Source organism: Rhinoraja longicauda, chromosome 18 (genome assembly GCF_053455715.1).
Source record: "Rhinoraja longicauda isolate Sanriku21f chromosome 18, sRhiLon1.1, whole genome shotgun sequence".
NCBI classification, from domain to species: domain Eukaryota; kingdom Metazoa; phylum Chordata; class Chondrichthyes; order Rajiformes; family Arhynchobatidae; genus Rhinoraja; species Rhinoraja longicauda.
Window position 1 is genome coordinate 9,422,273 of NC_135970.1, and position 23,858 is coordinate 9,446,130.

The 23,858-nt window shown below is 41.9% G+C and overlaps 1 protein-coding gene across 1 annotated transcript; it reads right to left on the reverse strand.

The window, feature by feature from the left end:
- Positions 1 to 3,380: 3,380 nt before the first annotated feature.
- On the reverse strand, positions 3,381 to 15,519 carry commd9 (COMM domain containing 9). Its single transcript, XM_078414745.1, has 6 exons — positions 15,469 to 15,519; positions 12,001 to 12,126; positions 10,144 to 10,283; positions 8,512 to 8,546; positions 8,234 to 8,337; positions 3,381 to 4,452 (listed from the first exon to the last, which is right to left on the reverse strand). Exons 1-6 carry the CDS (start codon positions 15,508 to 15,510, stop codon positions 4,312 to 4,314), a joined length of 588 nt encoding a protein of 195 aa, XP_078270871.1. The 5' UTR covers positions 15,511 to 15,519; the 3' UTR covers positions 3,381 to 4,311.
- Positions 15,520 to 23,858: the final 8,339 nt, after the last annotated feature.

A 23,858-nucleotide genomic window follows, 5' to 3' on the forward strand; every position in this document is an offset into this window, starting at 1 on the left:
GTTACTGTGAGCAATGCCATTTTTTGGATGAGATAATAAAACAGCAAGCATGCTCTCCGAGTGCAAAGACATGCCACTTTGTAATTCAGAAAACATTTCTTCCCATTTCACTCACCCAAGGTCCTCATTTATTCATGTGGACTGCAGTGGCAAGGCCAACATTTACTCTCACGTATGCTGTCTGCTATCATCCAATCAGGTGAACATGCAGGAATTTAAATATGGGAGCACTTGGCAGGCACATAAAACTTACACATATGCACTCATCGAAAACATGCCTGCTATTCCCTAGTTTGCCCCCCCCCCCCCCCCATCCCATCCCAGTGAACGTATTTCTTCAGTTAACCTTTGCTAAAGGAGTATCACATCCCACGCCATCCAATACAAGTTAGAGAGATAAACATCCTTTAACCTTGCCCCAGTGTTCAGCTCTCCTTTCTATCAAGGACCTAATTGAACACAAACAATTTGGCCAAGATCAGCTGTATGCTACTGACCGACTACACCAGACTAGCTGCATAACTCAGCATATTATTGACCTGCAAAACAGCACTCTCATTTCAGTGTACGTCTGTATGACAGAAGTCTCAGTTTCGTACTAACTAGTCCAAACATTCCCTCAGGAACATCCCATAGAACAGTCCAGCATGGGAGCAGGCCCTCTATCCCACAATGTCTATGTCAAACATGACGCCAAGAGAAACAAATCTCATGTCACCACATCCTTCCATTCTGTGCATATCCATGTGCTTACCCAAAACGCTCTTTTAATGCCACTATCATTACTGCCTCCATCACCATACCCAGCAGTGTGTTCCAGGCACCCACCACCGTGTAAAAAATCTTGCTCCACACATCTCCCTTAAATTTTGCTGCCCTCGAGTCTTAACCTTCAAAAAAAGAAAGATCAGAGATCTCACTGCTCAACGCTAAACTCTCCATTCTAGGTACTGACTTACCATAAGAGCTGGAGCAGCTTATGCTTTACTCAGCTACTATAAGCATTCTTGCTGCCTGCAAAAATGTGCAACGACTATCTTCTGGCCAGTGGTTTCTCATCCACATCCCACTCGAGAGATTTAAGAACAAAGATCCAGTCTGTTACTGTGAGCAATGCCATTTTTTGGATGAGATAATAAAACAGCAAGCATGCTCTCCAAGGTGACCATAAAAGACCACATGGCACAATGGCTAGCATTACCCGATTCCATCTGGTTGCTATCGTACGCCTCTGTGCGGCATTAGTTGCATGCAATAGATTATAGTTTATTGAAAATTGATGTGAGAACTTCATGTAATGCAAGTAGGCTTTACTTTATAAATAATGTTTACAATTTTAATAAGCCATTAAAGAACCATGCTCCTAAGGACAAGCAAGGCAGGTAATTTATTCCAAGATCTCAACAATGCTGCTGTGCATTTATCTTTGAGAGGAGGCTGTGAGTGGGAGTGAGGATGCAAGGAACTGGTATAAATCTCATTGCGATTCCACATACCTTACAACAATGATCTGGTTAGGGTCAGGACCTTGGCTGAGGAACAAATCTGAGAGTCGGTGGGGTGGTGATTAGTCTACTCTGCCACAACTTGATCTGGTCATCATGAGAACAGCTTATGCCTTCCCATCACTGTTTTAGAGAATTTTAATTCTGTACTTTGAACGCAAATACTCACTGAAAAAACAGCGAAATAATTGTTGTATAAACCTGATGAGTTCATGAAATGTTATTTTGGGAAGGAAAGCTCGTTATGTTGAATACATCGCCAGTTCCACACCTGCTGTGTATAACTCTTAATCTTTGCCTGAACCGACTCAGCGTGCCATCTGTCTCAATCTTCATCACTTTCACATGGCAATGAAGGATGTGCAATTGATGGTATTCTTGCCAGAAAAACCTATGACTGACGAGCACTGTGACTTGATGCACCACCAAATATATTGGAACATTTCAGTCATCTTGGTCCTTTTATATGGGGAAAAGGAGTGTCATTCAAGTTGGATCCTAGGTCTCTGTGGAGCAAATCCTCACAGGACAACTGCACAACTGATCACACTGCTCCTAACTTAATGTGCTGAAAATTTTGCCAGGGTTGTGATTATTGCACAAACTTGTCCAACTGGCTGCTTAGTGAGGCTCAATCATACTCAGCAATGAATAAATAAATTGAATCAAGTACAAGGCACGACCTATATCCTCGATATTACTGGTAAACTGCCCGAGCAAACAAAACACGTGTTAAATCATGATGTTTTACTGCAGAACATTTAATCACCGAGGTTTAGTTAAATGTGAACAATTCTGAAGTGCACATGTGCCCTCTTGTGGTGTGTGACTAGATCTCAAAACATTCTAACATCCCATTTAAAAGGGACACAAAGAAAAATATAAACCAATATCAGATTTTAGTATATTGCTGAAATGAGCCTGCATGGTATAAAAATTCTAATGTCAGACTTGCAAGGAATTGGGACGATAAAGAGATATGTATAATGATCTAGGCTTCATTCTCCCACTAGACCAGCTATCAGAGAGATGAAACATATCCTTTAAGTACAATCATTTTGACAAACCCAAGGTAGTTAGAGAAGCTAAATAATAGTTTGTCGATGCAAAACAGGAAGTTTGGGATTTCTCCATATCAGTGCAGGTAAGTGCATTTTCACTTGAAAATATACAAGGGGTCACTTCAGTCAGCAATACAAGTGGGTTTCTGTAATTGAATCAGAGCCACGATTAGGTTTCTGTAGCAGCCTAGCTAGAGATACCAACAAAGGAAATCCTGAAAACTGACAAAAAGGTGGTCCTTTGAATGTCCACTACCAGCTCAATTTCATCAGTAACCCCAGTCATTAAACGCAACAGGAAAAACAAAAACACCAACCCCTACTAAAATAATACCCATGTAATGAGCAATGCATCTCCTCAGCCTCCATCTTGCATAACTAAGCTCAGAAGCCTAAACTTTTAAATCTGTACTGCAAGCAAGGAATTAAATCCTACCATGTGGAGCTGATATTCCTACACGTGCTTGGTGCAAATCCTAAATAGACACTAAAAACTGGAGTAACTCAGCGGGACCGGCAGCATCTCTGGAGAGAAGGAATGGATGACATTTCGGGTCGAGACCCTTCTTCAGACTGGTCTCCGAAACGTCACCCATTCCTTTTCTCCAGAGATGCTGCCTGTTCTGCTGAGTTACTCCGGATTTTTGTGTCCATCTTCGGTTTAAATCAGCACCTGCACTTCCTTCCTACACAAATCCTAAATAATTATATATTACATTTCACAATAATAGGCCACCTGAACTCATCAGCAATCATTGCACCCAAATATACTTTAATCAGCCACAAAACTTGCAGAAATGAAGGTTGATGGGTTAATTGGCAACAGTAAATTGCACCTTTGCTTAGGCGGGAGACAGAATCTGGGGATGGACGACATGGGAAATGTGGGGAAAAACAGGATTACAGTAAATAGTGCTTGACAATTGGTACAGACTCAATGGGCACTGGCCCATGCTCTATCATTGAGATTCCCTAAAACAGCATCCAGATGCTGATATACGTTCAAATTCCCACCAATACAGATTTTTTGGGATTTTTTTTAATTGAAAAGCATTTATTAATCATTTTAACAAAACTAATTGGACTGGTCATTAGCATCTTACTTACGGAGGAAGATATCTTCTGTCACACACAATAACAAAAATAATCAAAAGGTTACCACAAGGAAGGATATATAGTATAAGAAAATAACTGCAGATGCTGGTACAAATCGAAGGTATTTATTCACAAAATGCTGGAGTAACTCAGCAGGTCAGGCAGCATCTCTGGAGAGAAGGAATGGGTGACGTTTCGGATCGAGACCCTTCTTCAGACCACAAGGAAGGAGATCACCAGCCCTGCATGTAACTCCTGAGCCACCAATCTGGTTGACTCAATTATCCTCCAGCAAATTATTCAGTATAGAACATTCTAATGGCATCGACATCCTGGCAAAGACTGATTCAAAAACATTACGCATAGTTTTAACCGCAATATTAATGCCAAGCTCACTTTACACAAATTAAACAAGTGACAAGAAACAGAATAAGAGTTATTTAATACAAAAAAGATAGAAAGTATTGGAAAATTGACAGAAATCACATCTACAGTACTTGGTGGGAAAAAAATTGGATAACACAAGCAATATGAAAGATTAACAACTCAAAGCTGTACATAACAAAACAGGATAATGAACCATCCTTCCGATCCAAATATATTTTTTCTCAGTTTCTAATACTTTGGTACTGAGACAGCTAGCAAACATTTCATTTATTTGCCACAGCCGAAAGCTGATCCCGGATCCTACCAAGTCCATCCAACATCGTATCCAGTTTTTCTTTACTCAGTTCAAGGGAGACGGTGGAAATAGTGGGCTTATCTTGGCAAATGGTGGCATCATCCTGAATCTGTAAGGGAGGACAAAGCACCCATTAGAAATGTACATTTACAGCTCTCCTCACTTTCAGTTGTTGCAAATCATAAGCAATTAAATGTTACTTTCAGCTTTATTTTATCCATACACTGTGTATGGAGAGTATCGATTGAAATTAAGGAACATTTTTACAGTTCAGCTGATAACTTGCCGACCAGGAGACTGCATACAGGAAGATAGACTAATCAATCTTGGGTGGCACAGTGGCACAGCTGCTGTCACACGGCACCAGAGGCCTGGGTTTGATCCTGATCTCAGTTGCTGTTTGTACAGAGTTTGCACGTTCTCCCTGTGACAGTTGAGTTTTCTCCCTGCTCTGGTTTCCTCCCACATCCCAAATCCACACCCCACATCCGCAGGTTTGTAGGTTAATCGGCCTCTGAAAATTATCCCGACTAAGTAGGGATTGGATGAGAAGGTGGGATAACATTGAATTAATGCGAATGAGGATTAGTGGTCAGCGTGGACTTGGTGGGCTGAAAGGCCTGTTTCCATGCTGTAACTCTAAAATAAAATTGTAACCGCCTACTTTTTGTTGTTACAACCCCCATCAGTTAGATTGACCAGTTGGCAACAAAATAAGGACATTAAGGAAATAAAGAGTTTAAATTGGGATTTAAAGCATTAGAAATTGTGAGCTCTAATTGAATTTATTTCACTGAAAATAGAAATAGGAAGCAATTTCTTCTATTGGGATTCCGCTATAGTTATTTAGTGTTGAGTACAACTGACACAGTGACAGGCAGGTATTCTTATCACACACTGCATCCTCAGAGAAAATATAGTACTGACGATCTGATAATTGTTATAAATGTAATCCTGAGGCAATGTACATAATCAGCAGTTGCAGCTGTCTCGTACAAGTCTTGAATTTCATTCCATCTGTAGAAACATCTCATGTAGAACAGGAATGGCTGATGGATGCAAGATATCCCAGTACTCAATAATTACTCATCAATATGTTGACAGTAGTTTCCCCAAAGCACTTTATTCGGAATGAATGCAAAAGTTAACACAAGGATGAGACCTCTTTCTAACCCAACCAAAATAAATAGTCCCCACATCAACAGAATTCTATTCTACTTTTAAATGTTATTTGAACCCACCACACATTATAATTCCTTTCAAAACAAGTTGTACCTTCCCTTGGTAATCTCTGATATTCCTATCAAACAGGTCAAACCCAAGAATATATATATTTTCATAAACCACTCACGCATGTCAAAGTTTTCCTCAAAAATACACTGAATGGAAAAAGGAAAAGTATAGAATTCTCCATATTATTTCTGTTTCATCTGTTTACCCCAAGAAGTTTAATGTCACTAACAGTTCAGGACTTTGCTCCACACTCCCTTAAATTGCTTATTCCCTCCCTTTTCTTTAGCAGATGTTAAATCCATTATAAAGGTACAACTCTGTAGACATTGGGCTTTTTAGTGGATACATATAGGTTCATGCATGAGCACGGGCAAAGAGGGACATTGGGCTGCAGTAAATGCAGATCCAGACTTTGTGCGACATTCACATAATATCCACACTTCTGAGCTTCTCAGGATATCAAAAGATAAGTTACGACAAGATGTTCACATCTCAACAGCATTCCCCAAGATAGGTCAAACAAATTTCTGGAAACCATCAGAATCGGGCATATTATTTAATGACCAAGTGCATAATTAATAAGCTTTTAATTGCCTGATAAAATGTATCAAGCAACCAGTGCTGATCACTCAATTCGCTTCTATGAAAAGCTATTTTTACACAGGCGTTTTAAAATTTTGAATTCAAAAAATGGTATATAAAGCCTATCTAACATGGATGTTATCAAACAAACTTTATTCTTGAGCTATATTAGATTAGGCAGATGACCAAAACTCATTTAATTAGACATGAAACAGTTGAAGGAGAAAAGCAACCGAAGTTTAGGCAAGGAAATAAAAGATTCAGGATCTTAGAAGCTAAAAGCAGTGTCACCAACGGAAGAATTATTAAATCTGTGAATGCTCAAGAGGTCCAAAAAATGTCTGATGTTCATATCTTGGAGGGTCGCAGAGCCGATAAATTGCTGGCATTCTTTAGTCTCGCTCCGATCAAGTTCAGTGCATAGAGCTTCATCTGGCTTCTTATTTTTCTTAAGCAGGTCTACCGGAAGTGATACTCGTGTTTAATTAGCTCTTGGGCTCAAGAAAGAATGCAAGACAACATTAGGGAAGGAATTACAATCTGGAATAACAGGGAAGTCAGCATTTTATTATCTCTACATTTGCCATCTCAGTTCTGCTAACCAGGCCCTATTTTGCTCTTTCCAAAAAATGTGTATATATTCCAGAGGAGTTGTCCCAAACTCATGATGTGCAAATTCTTAACTCAAAAATCTTATTAATCACGCACTCACTCTAAATACTATACTTGCATCTAAATTATCCATCACTCTCATCATACTAAAGTATGTGGCTATTTTTTTTTTTTTAAGTCTTACCATCTGCTTCTTACCAATTCCTTTTTAATCAGAATTCACTTACATAATCTTTGCCACATCTGTTTCAAGCAAAGAAGTCAGTGCTAGCTCTCAGAGAAATCCCCTTGCACAGATGTGTCCTGGCCTGCTGGATTCCTCCAGCACCTTGTTTTATCGCTCATTTCCAACATCTGTGCCTTCTGTGTCTCCTCAGAGAAATTGTATTCTGCCACATTTCTTTCAACTCCACCAACCCACACAGAGTTCTATTATTCAACCACAAACCAGGGGCAATTAATTTAAAGTGGCCAATTAACCTACTAACAAGTCTTTAGCATATGGTGGAAGTGTACGAGGTCACCGATGAGAACGAGCAAACTGGTCAGAATCTGTATTGAGACAGGATCGCTAGCTCTGAGGCAGCAGATCGCCTAGCTGCATCATTGTTGCCTGCGGATGATGTTCATCTTGACTAATACACGAGAGAAAGCCTGTAATTTTCTGTTGCAAAAAACTAAATAAAAAGCACCTAAATTTCCTCTTGTACAACTAGTGTTCCAATTAGCTTGAAACTTAGGTGAGCAAAATTGGTATGCAGTACAGATCAGAACATGAAAAGATTGCAGATTGAAGCCACAAGGTCAAGAGTGTTTTATTGTCATATGTCCCAGATAGAACAATGAAATTCTTACTTGCTGCAGCACAACAGAATATGTAAACGTAGTACACTATAAACAATAATAATAATAATAATCTATTGTAGTTCAGTCTGAAGAAGGGTCTCGACCCAAAACGTCACCCATTCCTTCTCTCCTGAGATGCTGCCTGACCTGCTGAGTTACTCCAGCATTTTGTGAATAAATACCTTCGATTTGTACCAGCATCTGCAGTTATTTTCTTACACTATTGTAGTTCAGAGCTTATTTGAGGTTGTAGTGTTTAATAGCCTGATGGCTGTAGGGAAGTTAGTAGGTCCTAGTATCATCATCATCATATCATATATATACAGCCGGAAACAGGCCTTTTCGGCCCTCCAAGTCCGTGCCGCCCAGCGATCCCCGTACATTAACACTATCCTACACCCACTAGGGACAATTTTTACATTTACCCAGCCAATTAACCTACATAGTAGTTCTAAACAGCAAGATCACATTAACAGTTTACAGCATTTTCTCTAGAAAATTTGTTGGCCGATTGACCCCAAATGTGACTTGGAAGCTGTACTTCAAGCATGTTCTACAAAATATGCAGATATCTTTGCAGTTGTAAAACGTTAGGAGCACGAATCATTTAGTAATACCTTCATTTGGAGCAGGCAAGTAGGCACAGCCATTCTGTTAATGTTATCAGAGGAGGTTTTGATATCCACTCTCCAGTCCATGTCGATGAGGCGGGGCAAGGAAACTAAGAGAGAGCAAGAACAAAAAAAGTGTGGTACCATGGAGTAAGTAACCAACATTACAAATGCTATGGTAACGATGGGGAAGAAACTAATGTCTCAAGAATTTCGTTGCATGCACTGGCTGCCCCTCATACATTATACTGACATATGCATTAAAGCAAAACAGCTTCACTTACTTTGATTTGCAAGTGCCTCGCTCCTCCAGCTAGCTCTAAAATAGATATCAGGAATTAATTTTCAGAGCATAAGTCCCCACTGTTAGCACATGATCTGCGGGCAGCATTTCAGACCACTTTAGCATACAAGAAACAGTCATAGCAGTGCATCATCTTTATGGCACATTTTCTTTCAGCTGGGCAGGCTCACAGGGACACTAATTCTTGTGATCTGCATGGGTACATCAATACTCTGACTCAACTCTCACAAATGCTCACAACGCGAGGTGCCACTTTAATGCCTTATAAAAAACACAATTTAACCAAGTGAAAACTCCCAAGGTATTTGCAGTCATGTTATCAAACTAAATTTGAGATCAAACCATGAAAAGCAATTTAGAGGGTGACTAAGAGGGTCTTAGAGTGAAAGAGAGCGCAAGGTTCAGAAAATGAGTTGTACAGTTTAAAGTGGGCAAATGAGATCAGCGTCAATGGACAAAATTGTCAGAATGGAAGTGGTAAGCTCAAACAATTTTATGCTGTACAACTCAATAAATCTAAAACCACCATAGCTAAAAGCACAGGGGTCAACCATGGTGTAATCATGATGAGCAAGACTTCAGAGAAATGTAGAATTTCCACTGCAGATGGCTGGAGATCACAAAGAGTAGAGCAAGATCCAGTAAAGGTTAGAACTAAAGACACGATTGTTTATAGACAATAGACAATAGGTGCAGGAGTAGGCCATTCGGCCCTTCGAGCCAGCACCACCATTCAATGTGATCATGGCTGATCATTCTCAATCTGTACCCCATTCCTGCCTTCTCCCCATATCCCCCCCCCCCCCCCCCCCCCCCCCCCCCCCCCTCCGACTCCGATATCCTTAAGAGCTCTATCTAGCTCTCTCTTGAATGCATTCAGAGAATTGCCCTCCACTGCCTTCTGAGGCAGAGAATTCCACAGATTATAATCTAGGTATTGCTTAAAATGTACTTGATGTAGTTCTGTAGTGGGTAAATGGGGTGGTACCAGTTGGGATACAAGCTCAGTTTTCAATAGGTACAATAATGAGAAGCCACAGTAGTGAAAAAGTCAAATCTAGAGGCAACATATGCAGCTAATTATGAGACACGTTGAGTAAAGTCTACATTTTTTTTAGACTGGCATGTTAAGAAGCAGAAACTGTCTTGCCAGTATGAAGTCTCAACATCCCTTAACAATGCTTACTTAAATAGATTAATGACTTCTTCAGTCTCCATTTGCTAACAAATCACGTTAATTTAACCGCTCATTATTCAAACTGAATCATAAATCTGAAAGGCTTTCATGAGGGATCTGACATTCAGTTCACAGACGAGACAAGAAAGAATCTGAGGCATCACTTTTCCTTTGTTTCAACTACAGAAGCTGATCTGTCTATTAGTCTTTTTAAAATGCTTTTAACCATTTAAAAATCATATTGCACTTACAACCTCTGCCAAATCCCTGCTATAAAACATATTGATTTGAGGAAATTAAACTATAGGATTTGAATTGATGTATCAATTTCAATACATGTGCACTTTTAATTTAAACCTAACAAAATTAATGATTTGAATTGCAACAAAACTGACAGCAACATTTTCCATTGAAGCAAGAGAATAAAACACTTACACATTTTCAAGAATTATTTTAGTTAACAGATTTTTCAGGTTTTGATGGAAATTTTCTGGAAAGAGCGGGAAAATCTCTTCAGCTGAAGTCAGTCCTTGGAATACAACTTGTCGTGTGAAACAGTGAAGGGAGCAAATCAACTATGGAGAGAAAGGATATGTAATAGCAGGAGTGTTTCTCAGATTTATTTTTTTCTTCTCTCTACAGATAGCACAAGCAAAGTATTTTATTTTCATCTGACAAAGTGCATCAGTTCGTACTTCACAATATCAAATGTAACATGCCCCTTGTCTGCATTCACCCATTCTGTTTTGCAGTTATTAATCTCCTTGTTGCCTGACACACTGCAAGTTTTGCAATAATCTACAAATTTCAAAACTTTACACCATATAACCTATTAATACACAAAGAATGCAGTGACCTCAGCAGCAATCCCTGGAAAACCAGCGCCTGCCGTGTTTTGTCTGAAAACACCCATGTACCATTAGTCTCAGCTTTCTGCCTTTCAGCCACTATTATTCCCATGCTGCTACTGCCCTTTACGTAGAAAGGGGCGCAGCAACTTCAACAGACCAGAGACCACACACAAATATGACCTTTGCGACAGAGACTGTCACTCCGGCATTGGTCTCTTCAGCCACAAGCGACGCTGCTCTAGCTGAGGTTTGGAGCAAGCAGCCAACAACTAGGATGCATTACCCGTGGTCAGCCATGACCGAGGGGGGCCTACCTACTGCCCTTTAAGTCCGTGACAATTTAGCTAACCGACCGTTTGTGCAAGACTTCAACTGCCTTTTGAAAAATTAACACTGACAACCGGTATTGTTACACAGCAGCTGAATTAATTGCACAAACTAACAATAAGTGGGTACTAAGACATGGCTGCAAAGTAACCAAGGGAAAGAGTTAAAATATCCCAGAATATTTCACCTTAGAAGGGACAAAAATGAAAAAGGTGACCTTTTCCACGAGAGAAAGGATTTTAATTCAGAAAATAATGTAGGATAATTAAATTTGGATGAAACTCAAACAGCGATAGAGTTGCCTCACAACACCAGAGACCCGGGTTCAATCCTGACTATGGGTGCTGTCAGTATGGAATTTGTACATTCTCCCCATAACCATGTGGGTTTTCCCTGGGTGCTCCGGTTTCCTCCCACATGCCAAAGACATACAGGTTTGTAGGTTAATTGGCTTCGGTAAAAATTATAAATTGTCCCAAGTATAGGATAATGCTAGCGTACGGGAATCGCTGGTTGGCGCTAAACTAAACAAAGCAAAGTGCATTAGCACTGTGAAAGTTGTCTGCAAGTCACCAAACAATAGTGGTAATGTGGGACAAATCAGCAATTTAGAGGAGCATGTAACCAGGATAATGCAAGAATCATGGAAAACTCAGATGAAGCCAATATCTGTCGTTTCCCTTTCCCGTAACTTTCAGTCTGAAGAAGGCTACAGAATGCCTCCTTCAAACCCAACCACATCAATGCGGTCCTTTTTGCCCATCTACACTAATCCCATTTGTCCTCAGAAGCAATCTCAAGAACAACCTCATGTTCCGTTTCCTCCATTTCTATAACCGTCCTGACAACGCAACTTCTCCTTCTGGCTCCAACACGAGGTTGGAACTGTCCATCCCCACAATTTTGAAACAAAGTCTATGAATTATCATCCCCCTGCCTCCTTAAAAAGCTCACCCGTGACCAATCTTTAACCTTCTTATGCACTGCTTCACAACATTATGATTACATTCTCACTCTCCAAGTCTTATGAAAAATAATTCCTTTTCTGACACAGGTAATATTATAAGCATAGTAAATATAGAGCAGAATACACTTGCTTTCAGGTTTTTCTTACCTGCTGTGCCTCCTCAGGAGTAATTGATAAACTGGTGACAGCATCATCAACCAACAGAGATGAATTAGGGGCTGCAGAGGAAAAACATTCTTGACATAAATGCCTCACCACATCCTTTGAGGGAGCCTGAAAGACAGTAATTCAATCACCAAAACCTTACATTTTATCAAATTTCATTAGTACAGTCTTCAGAAGTAATATTGGATTACATGATATGGTTAAGCACAGTGAATTTAAACTTGACTCCGTGGAGGGGCTGCAGACAATAGGCAAGAGAAATATGATAAACTAATGGGCAAAGCACTGTGGAGTTGTGATTAGAAAGCACTGGAGACCTCAGTCTAGCCAAAATAGCAAGATACTTGGTTCAGCAGCAGGAGGAGAGATATACTGAGAAGCACCAATAGAAAACAAAAACACCTTGCTTCGATGACACATGTCCTACAGTTTAAATTCCAACTATGGGTCAAACAGGTTTCAACTCAGTCATATCTGAGCAAGCAGCCATAGAAGTGAGTAAAAGGCATGGCCTCTTTATCACAGCAGAAAGTGGGACTCAAAGAGGAGTTGCAGGAGAGCGGTGGTCGAATTAGGAAACAACTATGCGTAGAATGATTTGATGCAAGTTTGTAACCAGAGATGGCAGACCAATTTAGGTGGAGGACACATCCAAATGGGTGGATAACTGGACCCACCATATAGGAGATGCTGCCTAACATTTCTCAACATGCTGTGGAACTCCATTTGAATTGTTTACATTTGAACTAAATTCCATCTGTACCAATATTGATCATTAATCAAAGTACTTCCCCAGTTTGGAACACAAGAAAATCGAGCAGTACACCATTCAGCCCCTCAAACCTGCCCCACCATTCAACATAATCACAGCTGACATTCTACCTTAAGACCATTTCCCTGCACTTTTCCCATATCCCTCAGTTTCTTAATTTCAAAAAGAAAATCTAACAATCTCAGTTTTGAACAAAATCAATGACCGAATGAATCTCCACAACCCTCCGGAGCACAATTCCAAAGATTCACACTCTGTGCAAAGAAGTTTCCCATTTCAGACCTAAGAGTGTATTAATGTATTTTACATTGTATTCTTTGTTCCAGACTCATCAGCCAAGGAAAACATCCTCATATTTTCTGCTATGTCGTCCTTGGATTTTCATTTCAATACGATCAGCTCTCATTCATCCAAGTGTTTCAGAACAGAGGCCTAGCTTAATCTCCTCATATGATGGACGTGCCATCTCAGAACCAATCTGGTAAATATTTGCTCCAGTCCCTGCAAGCCAGCACCACCATTCAATATGATCATGACTGATCATCTAAAATCACTGCCCTTTCCTGCTTTCCCCCCCATATCCCTTGATTCCTTTAGCCCTAAGAGCCAAATCTAACTCCCTCTTGAAAACATCCAGTGAAATGGCCTCCACTGCCTTCTGTGGCAGAGAATTCCACAGACTCTCACAACTCTCTGGGTGAAGAAGTTTTTCCTCACCTCAGTCTTAAATGGCCTACTCCTTATTCTTAAACTGTGACCCCTCTGGACTCCCCCAACACCAGCAACATTTTTCCTGCATCTAGCCTGTCCAATGTCTAGTCCGCCATTTAGTGTCCTTTTGAATAATGAGCATCTGGCAGTTTCTCAATTCTATTTTCTTACTTTTAATAGTGTTATTTGAGGGATAAACAAACCTCAGAATGTGAAAATAATACACATTATAACCACCCCAGAGGGCAAATACTGATTTAATGGCCTCTGACATATTACTTTATGGACAACGGTGCAGCTTTTACTCAGCGATCGACTATAGCCTCTAGATTACATGCTCTAGCTTGTGAGGTCAAGTTTAAGCTGCAGTCTTCTAACTCAAACAATAAAAGTACATCTACAGTGAAAGTGACAAGAAAACTTTGGTCAGCCATAATTAGTTTTCAGCACTAACTTAATAGTCTGGTTTCACACAGAAAAACTGCAAGTATTCAAGGATGAGAAATATCCTTCAAAGAGCTGTGAAAACAGTGGGTGCCAATCATTAATATTAGATGCGGAAATAAATTAAAACTTTTGCACAAAGAAATCAAGGATGTGTAAGATTTAGGAAAAGAACAGAGTGGAGTCAAAGATTCAGACAGAATCTTACTGAATGGCAAATGACATGCATGGGTCGTAGGGGGAGAGGGAAAGGAGGAAGAAGAGAGCAGTGTTTACAGAAAGGAAGGAAGCAAGGCTGGGGGAGGGATGCTGCCTGGGGAATATGATAGGGAGGGCAAGGGAGATGGTCTTGCAGGCAGGACAAGACAGCTAGGCAGGGGAAGGGACATCTGGAGACATCTGGAGATCTGTGGTAAAACTCTCTTTTACCACAACATTCCAAATAAATGAAACTTTTCTTTAAATGCAGATGCTGCAAATTAGAAATAAAAAAGAAAAATGTTGGGGCAGACAGCTGGTCGGGCATCATCATGGGAAGGGAATCAAAGTTAGCATTTCAGATTATGGGCTCTTCATCAGAATTCAAAGTGAGAAAACAAATATGTTTTAAATTGCTGAAAAGGGGAAGAATATAGAGCTTCTATGACAGAGTGCAGACCAGAACTCGACTAGGGGACCTGTAATTTACTTGGACTAGCTCAAATTCAGCCTCTGACTATCAGTGTCCACAACATAGTTTCCTCAAGAGGAGGAACCAGATTGGGTGGGAATACAAGAAACTGCAGATACTGATATCTTAAGTTTGTAGAACCAAATCACCACCTAGATGTTGCCCGATCCAGAGTTTCTCCATCAGTGTTTTGAAACAGTAGATTGGGTGACCACTTTGCAGAACATCAACCCACAATCATTCAGGCAACCCTACCCTTCCTATCACCCAGCACTGTAATACTCTGCCCCTCTCCCACTCTGACCTGCAATCCCCATCATTGCCCAATCTGCACCTCATCTTCCATTTGGGCATATTGCATCTCGGAATAATTAATACATTTAAGCCCCCATTTCCCCCTCTCTTCACACTTGGTTCTCTTCTTCCTCTTTCTACTGCCTCTACCTGCTAGTTAAAACAATAATTATTACCTGACAACTTTGGCCTACACCCTGTCACAGACATTCTCTCTATTCACTCAACCCACTCTTCAGCTGAAAACGCATTGGCTTTGCCGTTGTTTTAGTTCTGGTGCAGGTTCCTTGGGTTGAAAGGTTCCTTGATTCTGATCTTCTCCCCATAGAAGCTGCCCGAGCAGCTCCCCCAATGTTATTTCTGTACGAACACGTGGTGAACAGTGAAGAGATGGGGAAAGGGATACCCCTAGGCGGACTGCCGGCTCCCAAGATAGTGCAGTGCAGTGCAGTGCAGTGCAGTGCAGTGCAGTGCAGTGCAGTGCAGTGCAGTGCAGTGCAGTGCAGTGCAGTGCAGTGCAGTGCAGTGCAGTGCAGAAGCCCCCGTTGCCATCCTTTACCTTCAACAGCAGCTCCAACGGCTCAGCCCTGACCGCGGCCATCTTGACCGCCTCACGTGACCGCAGCGCGCAGGCCCAGTACTCCCGTCCGCCCGGGGCAGTCTGGGAGTTGTAGTCTGAAACTGCAGTCAATTACCAGACAAGGCACAAGGGCCTCGACCCGAAACGTCACCCATTCCTTCACTCCTGAGATGCTGCCTGACTTGCTGAGTTAATCCAGCATTTTGTGAATAGAGAGGGGGAACTGCATCTTTATAGAGTCTCTCCCTTTGCCTGGTGGACTCTTTAGTCCTGCACCATCTTTCACCCTGACCCGAACCAATGCACATTAACCCGAGAGACAAAAAAACACTTTGGAAATGTGCAGCAGGTCAGGCAGCATCCCTGGGTAGAGAACTAGAGTTGATGTTTGGGGTGAAGGAGCCATCCTCAGAACGAGCAAAGTGAGGAGAGGGGCGCATTTTACAGCTAACGAGAGGGGGAAATGAAGGCGCAGAGACCAGAGAGAACCGTGGGGTCAGGTGCAGTAGAATTTATGCAGGTAACAATTATCTAAAATCCCACAGTTGGAACAAGATGGCAGTGGAGGCCAATTCACTGGATGTTTTCAAGAGAGAGTAGATATAGCTCTTAGGGCTAATGGAATCAAGGGATATAAGGAGAACGCAGGAATGGGGTATTGATTTTGGATGATCAGCCGTGATCATATTGAATGGGGGTGCTGGCTTGAAGGGCCGAATGGCCTACTCGTGCACCTATTTTAGAGTTGTACAACACAGAAACAGTAACTCTTAAAACCCAGTGGTATGAATATCAATTTCTCTAACTTCAAGTAACCCTTGCTTTCCCTCTCTCTCCGTTCCTCCCCCACCCTAGTTCTCCAACTAGTTTCACTGTCCTCCTGATTAATGTTACTGTTTGCATGCTCCTTGTCACCTTTCCCTCAGCCAACAATGAACCAGTCTGCATTTCGTTGATTATTGTCAAATTTGATCTGTCATTTTCACACCTTATGTTCTCTGTGTATCCTTCCATATCTCTAGTTTCCTTCTCCCCTGACTCTCAGTCTGAAGAAGGGTCTTGACCTGTAACGTCACCCATTCCTTCTCCCCACAGATGCTATATGTCCCGCTGAGTTACTCCGGCATTTTATGTCCATCCACAAAAACAGAACCTTCAGCCCAACTCGTCCATACCAACCAAGTTGCACAGCCAAGCCAGTACCACTTGCCTGTGTGTGACCCACAGCCCTCCCAATCTATCTGGTACCTGTCCAAGTGTCTTTAAAATGTGACAATAATACCCACCTCCATCAAAATGATACCGGAATAACTTGAAGCAATAAATTGAGTTGTGTGAATGGGCCTGCAAAAGACTGAAATAAGGACATAGAGACAATCATAGCTTGGGCTCATAACATTAAGCAAATTGTGAATCCAGAGGAATAATATAGGTGGAATGGGTCACAGGGAGGTGGTAGAGGAGAAATACAGTGTATTCAGAAAGTATTCAGGCCCCTTCACTTTTTCCACATTTTGGTACTTTACAGCCTTATTTTAAAATGGATTAAATTAATTTCTTTCATCATCAATCTACACACAATACCCCAGAATGAAGAAGTGAAAACAGGTGTTTAGAATGTTCTGCAAAGTAAATAAAAAGAAATAATGAAATATCACCTTTACATAAGTAATCAGACCCTTTGCTACAACACTCAAAATTGAGCTTATGTTCATCCTGTTTCCACTGATTATCCTTGAGATGTTTCTACAACTTGATTGGAGTCCACCAGTGGTAAATTAAATTGATTGGACATGATTTGGAAAGGCACACACCTGTCTATACAAGGTCCCACAGTTGACAGTGCATGTCAGAGCAAAAACCATGCCATGAAGATGAAGGAATTGTCCGTAGACCTCCGAGACAGGATTGTGGCGAGACACAGATCTGGGGAAGGGCATAAAACAATTTCTGCAGCATTTCAGGTCCCGAAGAGCACAGTGGCTCATTCTTAAATGGAAGATCTTTGGAACCACCAGGAGTCTTCATAGAGCTGGCTGCCCGGCTAAACTGACCCGAAGCACACAGCCATGGCAACTCAGGAGTGGTTTTGTGACAAATCTGTGAATGTCCTTGAGTGGCCCAGCCAGAGCCCGGACTTGAACTCGATCGAACATTTCTGGAGGGACCTGAAAATAGCTGTGCATCGATGCTCCCCATCCTACCTGACAGAGCTTGAGAGGATCTGCAGAGAAGAATGGGAGAAATTACTCAAATACAGGTGTGCCAAGCTTGTAGCGTCACACCCAAGAAGACTTGAGGCTGTAATCGCTGCCAAAGGTGCCTCTACAAAGTACTGGAAAGGGTCTGAATACTTATGTAAATGTGATATTTCAGTTATTTCATTTTAATTACTTTGCAAAAATTTCTAAACACCTGTTTTCACTTTTTTATTATGGGATATTGCGTGTAGATTGATGATTTAAAAAAAAGAATTTATTTCATTTTAAAATAAGGCTGTAACGTAACAAAATGTGGAAAAAGTGAAGGGGTCTGAATTATTTCTGAATGTATTGTAGGTGCAAATCCAGATGGGTCATAGGGAAGAGAGGGGGGAAAACAGAGCGATGTTGTTTGTAGGTTAATTATTAAAAATTGGAGAAGTTAATGTTCATACCGTAAGGTTGTAATTTACCATGTCCATATGGGAAGGGAAGTTGAATGGAGATCCAGCAGGCCTTGGCGGGCTTAGCACAGGTGTTCAGGAAATGATCGCCAAGTCTTTGTTTGGTCTTGCCACATCTGGAACACTGGATGCAGTGGATGAAGGTGCTTGCGAGCCTTTGTCTCACCTGGAAGGACTGCTGGAGTCCCTGGATGGGTGTGAGGGAGAAGGTATATGGACAGCTGCTACATCCCCTGTGGTAAGGGGTGGTTTGGGTGGGAAAGGACGAGTAAACAAAGGAGTTGTGGAGGGAATAGTCTCTGCAGAAGGTGGAAAGGGGTAGGGATGGGAAAACATGACTGGTGGTGGGGTCAAGTTGAAGATGGTGGACATGTCAGAGAATGATATGTTGGATGTGGTGGCTGGTGGGGTGAAAGGTAAGGACCAGGGAAACTCTATCCTGTTCGATCTAGAGGGAGGAGGAGCAAGAGCAGAACAACGGGACATAGATGAGATGCGGGTGAGGGATCCATTAATGATAACGGGGGGCATACAACATTTACTAAAGCAAGAGGACATTTTGAATGTCCTAAAATGGAAAGATTCCTTTTGGGAGCAGGTACGGTAGCGATGGGGGAATTAAGAGTAAGGGATAGTGTCTTTGCAAGCGGCAGGGTGGGAGGAGGTGCACACCAGATAATTGTGCAAGTCAGTGGGTTTGTAGTAAACGTCATTGATAGTCAGTCCTCTGTGGTGGAGATTGAGAGATCAAGAAAGGGGAGAAAGGTGTCAGTGATAGTCCAAGTAAATTTAATGGCAAGGTGGTATAGTCAATGATATCAACAAGTTCTGCGTGGGTGCAGGAGGGAGCCCCAAAGCAGTCGTCGATTTAGTGGAGAAAGAGTGGGGGGGATTATGTCAGTATACATTTGGAACAAGGAACATTTAGAACATTTGTTCGATGGAACCAACTAAAAGGCAGGCATGGCTGGGGCTCATGCGACTACCCATGGCTACATATTCAATTTAAAGAAAGTGAGAGGAATTGTAAGATAACTTGTTGAGGATGAGGCCACCAGGTGGAGGAGAGTGTTAGTATAAGGAAACTGATTGTGTTCTGGATAGACAGATTGACCAGGCAACGGAAAGATACAAAAGCATATGCCAGAGATGAGGATACGATTTTTAAAAGTCTGAAAGGAATCGGGTTAAAGTCAAATAAACATAATTGGATAGAATTGTAGATGTCAGACAAACATTGATCAGAAATAGATTTTAATATGTGCTCCCACAGGGATTATAGATACAAAAAGCTGGAGTAACTCAGCGGGTCAGACAGCATCTCTGGAGAAAAGGAATAGGTGACGTTTCGGGTCGAGACCCGTCTCCAGACCCAAAAACCCAAGACGTCACCAATTCCTTTTCTCCAGAGATGCTGTCTGACCCGCTGAGTTACTCCTGCTCTTTATGTCTATCTTCAAAACAAATGTAGACTGGGTGAACGCGTTGTAGAACCTTTCTGTTCAATCCACAAATGTGGCCTTGAGGCTCCAGTTGCAAGTCAGTTTAATTGTTCATCGGACTTCCCTTCTAACTGTCCTTCGCATTCTCCATTTTTCTAGCAAAGCTCTCCATAAACTTGTGCAACAGCACTTCATCTTGTAACCAGGTACAATAGAACTTTCCAGAAGCAATGTTGTTTTCAAAAATGTCAGCTGTTTTTCTTCTCCTTCTGTACTATCTTGCTGCCTCTCTGTGGATAAAGAACAGAACTCGTTTACAGAGAATGGAGAGAGAATCCCATTACTTTGCAGAGAGAACAGTCATGGAATTATACAGCACGGAAACAGACCCAACCCGTCAATTCCGACCAAGTTGTCTGCCCAAGCTGGTCCCCTATTCCTGCACTTGGCCCATATAACAGGGAATGTTTACTGCAAGGAAATAGAATAGGATATGTTTAACATTTGTTAAAATAAAACAGGATCTGTTTACTGACTGCACAGAGATCAGAAAATTGTCTCGAAACAGAGCAGATTTGTTAACTGTATACAGAAAAGGAATAACATGAAAATCCCTTTCCTACCTTTTACTTTTTTAAACACTGTTTTAATCAGTGTCAAATGATCACAGTCTTGTAATGCACAGTTTGCAAACTGTTGTTGTGTTTCCTTGCTTAATTACATTCTGAGAGTTTCACTATGCACAGTTGCAATGACCTGTTGAAAGATCACACAACAGTCGACACAGCCTCGCACAACTGTGATCTTGAGAGCCATCCCTTTAAAAAGAACATATGCAGCATAAGCTGCACTCTTCCAGCCCCTAGAGGGTGCTGCCTTTTCAGGATTCGCAACTGCAGTGAAGGCAAAAGGAAGGAAACGCAGCCAGGAAGGTACCTGAACAAAGGTAGCACAGACAGTGGCACAGTGGTAGGGTTGGCCAGACACCCAGATTTGATTCTGACGACGGGTGTTGTCTGTACGGAGTTTGCGCATTCTCCAGGTGACCGCGTGGGTTTTCCCCGGGTGCTCCATTTTCCTCCTACACTCCAAAGAAGTCCGGGTTTGTAGGGTTTCCAGAACAAGGGGCCACAGTTTAAGAATAAGGGGTAGGCCATTTAGAACTGAGATGAGGAAAAACTTTTTCAGACAGAGTTGTGAATCTGTGGAATTCTCTGCCTCAGAAGGCAGTGGAGGCCAATTCTCTGAATGCATTCACGAGAGAGCTGGATAGAGCTCTTAAGGATAGCGGAGTCAGGGGGTATGGGGAGAAGGCAGGAACGGGGTACTGATTGAGAATGATCAGCCATGATCACATTGAATGGCGGTGCTGGCTCGAAGGGCCGAATGGCCTCCTCCTGCACCTATTGTCTATTGTTAATTGGCTTCAGTAAAATTGTAAATTATCCCTAGAGGATAGAGCTGGTGTACGGGGTGATTGCTGGTTGGAGTGGACTCTGGGCCAAAGGGTCTGTTCCTGCACTGTATCTCTAAAGTCTAAAGTCTTTAGACTAAAGTTGGTGGAGAACCCACAGGAAGGGGCCATAGACATGGCAGTAAGTTGCCAGGGATGTCGCTAGGAGGACTACACTACATGGGTGCAACTCTAAGCGTTAGCATTTTGGGTAACCTTGAAATTGTAGCAAAAATCTCATGTCAGGTCCACCTTCCCTTGTGGCAATTGGAAAGGTAGATGAAGTCTTGTCTCCTTGTGTATAGAAGTCCCTAATGCCCCAGTGTGTACCAGACTGTGACATGTAGTACAGATGAATGGAAGATGAGGTGAAAGTAATCTTCACTTCAACTGTGAGAGCAGTCTGGGCACGTGCATAAGTTTACAGTTGTGGCTTCAGATCCGAGCGAGGACTATCTGGGTGAAGTGTAGCTGGAGCACTGGCACTAGTACTGGGGGAGAAGGGAGCGGTCTCATTGGGATGGACTCCATCTAAACCAGTGTCCTGGAATATCGCATAAATATGGTTCTAGAAAGGGCTTCAAACTAAATTGGAGCGATGAGGCGGTCAGAATGTTTTAATGATGGGAGGTTAAATTAATTTTAAAATGAGAGCAGTGGTGCAGGATATCGAAGGGGAAATTGAATATCAAAGTGTGACAGGAAGGAGCTGAAAACATGGATGAAGGTGTGTGGCAGTAGGTCAATCCAGTGTGCGGAAAAATTATAAAAAGACAAAACTTAAGGATCTTTTTCTGAATTCATGTAGTGTTGGAGAAACTGAGCGAGTCAGACAGCGTCTGTGGAGGGAATGGATAGACACTTTCAGATCATGTCCCTTCTTCAGCCTGCTAGGATTACGTGGGAGAAAGTTGGAAAAGAGGTGTGGGGGCTGGACTAAGTCTGGCAAGTGATAGGGGGAGCGGTGAGAGAGTTCTCGCAGTGCATCCGACAGAGAGAGGAGAAAGTCTTCAAAGTAGGCAGACAGTAAAGGCAGGAGAATGGGGTTAGGAAGGAGATGTAGAACAGCCATGATTGAATGGCGGAGTAGACATGATGGGCTAAATGGCCTAATTCTGTTCCTATCACTTATGAACTTATTAAAGGCACATACTCGAGATAAGACGCAGTGGTACCGGGGAAGTTATGAACTTGCATTGCAGACTGGTTATCAATAAATCAGAGAGTTGGTATTAATCAGTCTTTATTCAGATTGGCGGGAATACAATGAGTGCCCTAAGGTTGAGTTCTTAAGCCTGAACTACTTGGATACCTTTATTAATGAGCGATTGAAGGGGTCAAAGTGTAAGGTCTTCAAGTTTGTCAATGGCACTAAAATTGGTGGGAGGGAATGCTGGCTGCCTTGCCCCCATGAGGACTCTGGATGTAGAGGGGTTGGATTAATGGGTGAAAATTTGACAAATTGTGCTAGATGCTGAACGTGTAAAGTCATGCACTTCAGTGAGAGGAATCAAATGACAGACTAACATGTCAGTGGAACGAGAATGCAAATGAATGGTGTCGGTGTTTTTTGGGCATGAACTGCAGAACATTAGCAGGCAGGTGCATCCAGCATTCAAATGCACTTTGCAAGGCAAATGACATATTGATTTTTATTGCAAGGATCTGCGAGTTTAAAAGTCGGGAGTTGGTGAGGCCACACCCAGAAAGTCATGTACAGTTTTGGTCCCCGGATTTTAAAAATGATATTCTGGCAATGGAGGCAGTCCAAAAGAAATTCACGAGGCTAACTTTTGCGATGAGGAAGTTTCCTTATCAAGAGTGGCAAAAAAAAGGTGGCTTCTTTACCAGGAGAAGGAGAATGAGGGCTGGCCCCATATAAGATCCTAAGGAGGCAAGGCAGGGTGGATATTAAAATGTTTCCATGTGGGAGAGTCACAAACGAGGGGACATGGTTACAACTTAAGAGGGCAGTCACTTAAAACTGATGTGCACAGGATTTTCTTCTCGCAGTGTAGTGAATCTGTGCAATCCTGTATCCAGAGGGTTAGAAACATAGAAAATAGGTGCAGCAGTAGACCATTCGGCCCTTCGAGCCAGCACTGCCATTCAATATGATCATGGCTGATCATCCAAAATCAGTACCCCCTTCTCTGGAGGGACCTGAAAATAGCTGTGCATCGACGCTCCCATCCAACCTGATGGAGCTTGAGAGGATCTACAGAGAAGAATGGGAGAAATTACCCAAATACAGATGTGTCAAGCTTGTAGCGTCATACCCAAGAAGACTTGAGGCTGTAATCGCTGACAAAAGGTGCCTCAATACAATACTGAGTAAAGAGTCTGAATACTTATGTAAATGTGATATTTCAGTTATTTATTTTTAATTACTTTGCAAATATTTCTAAACACCTGTTTTTGCTTTTTTATTATGGGGTATTGTGTGTAGATTAAAAATATGAATTTAATCGATTTTAAAATAAGGCTGTAACGTAACAAAATGTGGAAAAAGTGAAGGGGTCTGAATACTTTCTGAATGCACTGTGAATCTAACTCTCTCAGAGGGTTGTGGAAGCTATGTCAATTGGAGTACTGAAAGAGGAAGTAGAGAGATTTTTAAAAGACCCAGTAATTGGGAGTATGTGGAGGTGACACAGAAGAAGAGGTAAGGCCTGGGACAGACCAGCCCTGTCCATGTTCAGTGCCAGGGCAGGCTGGAGGAGCTTGGTGGCAGACTCCTGCTCCCATTTTCTTGAGCACAGAACAGATATATTTAATTTACAGAGTGAAGAGTGGAAGAGTCCAGAGA

What these genes read in the sequence shown, in the direction of transcription:
- commd9 (XM_078414745.1), bottom strand. Translation starts at nt 15,510, where the DNA reads ATGGCCGCGGTCAGGGCTGAGCCGTTGGAGCTGCTGTTGAAG. An exon ending in AAAATAATTCTTGAAAATGT is followed by an intron (nt 8,547 to 10,143) that starts GTAAGTGTTTTA and finishes TATCTATTTTAG; the next exon opens with AGCTAGCTGGAGGAGCGAGG. An exon ending in CTTGCCTGCTCCAAATGAAG is followed by an intron (nt 4,453 to 8,233) that starts GTATTACTAAAT and finishes CCTCCCTTACAG; the next exon opens with ATTCAGGATGATGCCACCAT.